The 5,000-nt window shown below is 16.8% G+C and overlaps 2 protein-coding genes across 2 annotated transcripts in view; one reads left to right on the forward strand and one right to left on the reverse strand.

Moving 5' to 3' along the window:
• Positions 1–1,191, reverse strand: part of PADL01_1412700 (conserved Plasmodium protein, unknown function) — a gene marked incomplete at both ends in the record, with an annotated part of 1,422 nt that extends 231 nt beyond the window's left edge. Inside the window, one exon of the mRNA XM_028684405.1 lies at positions 1–1,191. This exon is cut by the window's left edge and continues 231 nt beyond it. Within this exon, the coding sequence (XP_028540486.1) occupies positions 1–1,191 (1,191 nt within the window).
• A 1,710-nt stretch (positions 1,192–2,901) lies between these two features.
• On the forward strand, positions 2,902–4,976 carry PADL01_1412800 (conserved Plasmodium protein, unknown function; the record flags this gene model as incomplete). Its single annotated transcript, XM_028684406.1, has 4 exons — positions 2,902–2,939; positions 3,026–3,090; positions 3,181–3,274; positions 3,437–4,976. 4 exons carry the CDS (start codon positions 2,902–2,904, stop codon positions 4,974–4,976), a joined length of 1,737 nt encoding a protein of 578 aa, XP_028540487.1.
• Between the last annotated feature and the right edge of the window lie 24 nt (positions 4,977–5,000).

A 5,000-nucleotide genomic window follows, 5' to 3' on the forward strand; every position in this document is an offset into this window, starting at 1 on the left:
ATCTGTTTCTTTTTCATCATTTATATAATTTGTTTGTAATAATAATTTTTTCCAGTTGTCATTATTTTTGGATATATTTTTTTTTTTTTGGTTCATTTTTATTTGTTCTAATTTTATTTTTAGAATATCTTCTTCTTTTACAAATTGCACATTTTTTTTTACATTTTGAGTTGTTTGTGATCCTGTAATAAAATCTTTATTATCTTTTTCATTATATTTATTATTGTCTACTGCTTCTTCCATCCTGTCTATATTAAACGAATTATTTATATTTTTATTAGTTTTTTCTATAGAACTTTTTACTACTTTTATATCGTTTTTTGATTCTTTTTTCTTTTTCTTTTTATTTACTTTTTTATTTTTAGTCACAATATTAGATTTGTTAGTACTATTATTATTATTATTATTATTATTATTAGTATCAGCACTTGATCTTGTTGTCATATTTATTATATTTGATGTATCTTTTTCTGGTTTTACTTTATTCTTTTTTAAGGACATTTTTGTAGTACTATTACTTGTATCATTTTTATTCTTATTTATTTTTTCGTTTACATTTTTTTTATTATCATTTTTATTTTTATTTATTGAATCATTCCCAATTTTTTTATTTACACTTTTGTTTTTATCTACCGAATCATGAAGTAGTTTTTTTTTTGTATGTACATGTTTGGTCTTTTCTTTATTATTTGATTTATTTAGTCTAATAGTAACATCATTTTTTTCACTTCTGATATTATTATTTGTTTGTATATGTTTATGTTTTATTGAAAATGATTTACTAACTATCAATGAATTAAATTTATTATAATTAGTACTTTTACATTTTGTTATTCTGTTCAATGATATATTAGATCTTTGTGTAACTATATTATTTTGAAAAGCTAGTAATTTTTTTTTTTTTTCTTCTTTTTTCCATTGTTTCACGCTAACAAACAATTTAGCTACCTCCTCAGGATACATTTCTAAATATAATGATATTTCATGTTTAATCGTATTTAAATAATGACTTCTCATAGAACTTCCACTATGTTTAGTTATTTTTAATTCTTCTGCTCTCTTCCAATTAATCTTTTCATTTTTTAATTGATATTCATATGCATATAAAAATACTTTCTTAGATTCATCTATGTCGTATGCTTTAACTTTTGTCTTTTTTTTTTTCTTCTTTTGTTCCACTTTGGTAACCATTTTGTAATACTTATAATATTTTATTATTTCACACACAAAAAAAAATAAAAATAATAAAATAATGAGAATAAGATTAATTTATAAATAAGTATATGTATGCATATATTTATTATAGCTAGTTCGTTGGTAAAATGTCTACTTATTTAAGGTAGACAAATGGAAACACTTCAAATATACAAAAAATTAAAATAATAAATATGCCAACATATATATGTAAATATATATATATGTTAATTTTCCAATTTGATAGATGGAAAATATTTTATTTTGGATCATATCATTCGTTATACCTATTTTTTTTCTTTTTTTAAAATTATGAACATGTACAGGCTTTTTTTTTAATTTTTTTTTTTACCTGAACAGTTAATAACCTTTTTTCATAAATTGATAATATAATATATATATATATATATATGTATATATTTTATATATTAAATATAAAATATCTACAACTAATAAGAATTAAAAAGTATATGCGAATAAATATATTCACATATATATATTATTTATACATATATATTTTATTTTTGTCTCATATAATTTTTCTATAAATATAAATAATGCTTCTTTATATTAAATAATTGTTCTTTGCTTTCATTTTATATATGTTTCCTTTTATTTCTTATTATGTGTGTTTTTAATTTTTTTATAGTAATACCTTTAAAAATTAAAAATAAGAATTCATACAATTATTAATTTATTAGATAGACGTATCATTGAAAACATTTTAATAATTGATTTGTTATATATTTTTCGTTTTTTATTTTTCAATTATTAATTAAAAAAAGAGTATCTAATTAATATGAATATTATATACGTGAACTATATATAATATTATATCCTACAATATATTTTTTTATATAATGAAAAATTAATTCACATATTAAAATATTTTGATATATAATTATTTTATTAAAATGTATTCGCGTAAAAAAAAAAAATAAAAATAAAAAATAATAATTTTTTTCCATATCGACCTATATAAATATAAAAAAGGTAAAAAAATGTTATTACATTATAAATAAAATGTAATATATATATATATATGTGCACTACTATAATATATATAATATATTATATTATATAGGGTTGTCTTTTTTATGTAATATAATTTTTTTGTTTCCTCATTATTACCTCTATAGTATGTAAAAAAAAAATAATGACATAATAAATTTAATTAGGAATATCTATACATATAATGATTTTATATGAATACATTATAGTCCTTTTTCCTATCATTACATATATGTCTGAAAAAAAAAGAATTATATATAAAATGTGTAATAATAAACTATTAAAATTATACATATATATAATATTTTCTCTTTAGATATTATTAATATTTGTAGTAGGTATATTTATATATAAATTCTACATTGTAGACCTATTTATTTTGCTACTATCATATTCTCCTTTTATAATATTTTAGACATTTTTTTTTTTTTTTTTTTTTTTTTTTTTTACTGAATGAATATATATTCCAATTCAGTAAATGAATAGTTATCATATTTGATTAATTTATAAAAGAATGTTAAAAAAAAAAAAAAAAAAAAAAAAGAAAGAAAGAAAGAAAGAAAATTAAATTGAATTAATTATACATTTATATAATTCTATTAAACAGATATGCTTGTTAAATACTATGAATTAAGTACCATCATATAAATATATATTTGAATTTACTCCTATAAGGAAAATAAATTGTGTAATAAAATGTCTACAGTAACAAAGAAAAATAAAAGTTACCTTGAGTAATAGATGAATGAATGAATAAATAAATAAATAAATATATATATATTATATATATATATTATTTCCATATTTATAATTTGAACAGATCATTGTCAGATGAAGATGTTCTAACCTTGATAAAGAAATGTTATAGAGATAAATTGATATATGGTAAAATGAGGAAAATAAAATATGATAAATAAATAAATGTAAATATATATATATATATATATATATATATATATATATGTATATGTCTAGGTTATGTTCAGTGGAAATTGTTGGATAGAAAAAAATTTTCGAAGCGTTTCTCAGTTAATACATTCAAAAATATATGGAGAATAATTAATAAGAGGTACAACTAAAAGGAAAAAAAAAAAAAAAAAAATAATAATAAAATAAAATAAAATAAAAATAAAATAAAAATAAAATAAATAAACAAATATACATATGTAGCTATATATATATATATATATATATTTATTTATTTATTTATTTATTCATTTTATATGTTCAGATTTGATGATTATTATGCCATATATAAAAATGATTTATGCCAGATTGAGATGGAAGCACAAGAAGTGATATCGAAAAATAAAGAAGAAAAAAAAAAAAAAAAAAAAGATAAAGAAAAATTTATACAGTTATATTCATCCAAGTTAAGTGTAAGTCTTTCAAATATATCTTTATTAAGAAAATTCAGAAAAGTAAATAGTAGTATTTATTGTCATAATAGCAATAGTAATTATTATAGTCCTCTACAAAATAATTTAAACAACAGTTATAGTAATATGTTAAAAATTGCATGTCAAAATGGAGAAAAGATCAAACAAAATAATATAAAAAAGGATATAATAAAAGGTGACAAATATGATAACAATAATAATAATATTAATAGTAGTAATAATAGAAATGTTGATTATATTAAAAAAAATAAAAATTATATAAAGAGAGAAAGCGAATTATTAGACCTGTATTTTTTAATAATATCTTTAATTCATCAAAATAAAAGATTTCTTCTTTTAAGAAAAATAGACGAAATTTATGAGAGGAATAATTTAAAATGTTATAAAAACATAAACAATATTTATAATAATTATATATTAAATATTATTAGGATGATATATGAAATGTGTGTTATATCCAATATAATAAATAATAATAAAACATCACAAGAACAAATTCATAAAAATGTAAGTAAATATATAAATAATAAATCAAAGAGTAATATTTCTTATAATAATATATATACAAGTTTCACTAGTAACATTCGATCATATGGACATGATATATATAAAAAAAATAATAAACATACTGATAGTAATAATTTTATTAAGAATAAATGTTTGGATAATAAACAAAATATAATAATAATAGAAACTAATGAGAAAATATATAGATTTGATAAAATGGATTTAAATTATGATATATTTTATTATATATATATAAATAATTTAACATTAAAAAATAATCAAGTAATAACATTTTTTTTACCTTTACCAAAAAATAAGCCTATTCATTTGACATATAAAAATAATAATTTTTATTATTTTGATGATATAATATATTTAAATAAAAATCTAAGTGAAGATATTTATAATTATATTTATATTATGCAAAAATATTTCCTTTCTTTTCAATTCTGGTTTTTTTATTTAAGATATCAAGGTATAGAGAAAATGAAAATATTATTTAATAAAGAATTATCAAATTTATTTTTCTACCTTTCTTCTAGTTATGACAAAATAAATAATAAATCATCAAATATTCTTTTTTATGAAAACAAAAAAAAAAAAAAAAAAAATTCTTATAAATTACTCTTTGAATTTAATATAAAAAGATTGATAAGCATATGTTTACATATATTAAAAATTTATCTAAACGAAAAAATTAAAATTAATATATCATATTTTCAAATAATAAAAATATTAAATTTATGTTTAAATCCTACATGTAACAAAAAAATTAGGCGACATTATGTAGTACACATGAAATTTGTCAATAGTATTTTTATCAAATTAATCAAAATGAAAGATAAAAAAATTAAAAAAAAATAAATATAACCACATTAGGGGTCATAA

This window comes from Plasmodium sp. gorilla clade G2, assembly GCF_900097015.1.
Source record: "Plasmodium sp. gorilla clade G2 genome assembly, chromosome: 14".
NCBI classification, from domain to species: Eukaryota; Apicomplexa; class Aconoidasida; order Haemosporida; family Plasmodiidae; genus Plasmodium; species Plasmodium adleri (nom. inval.).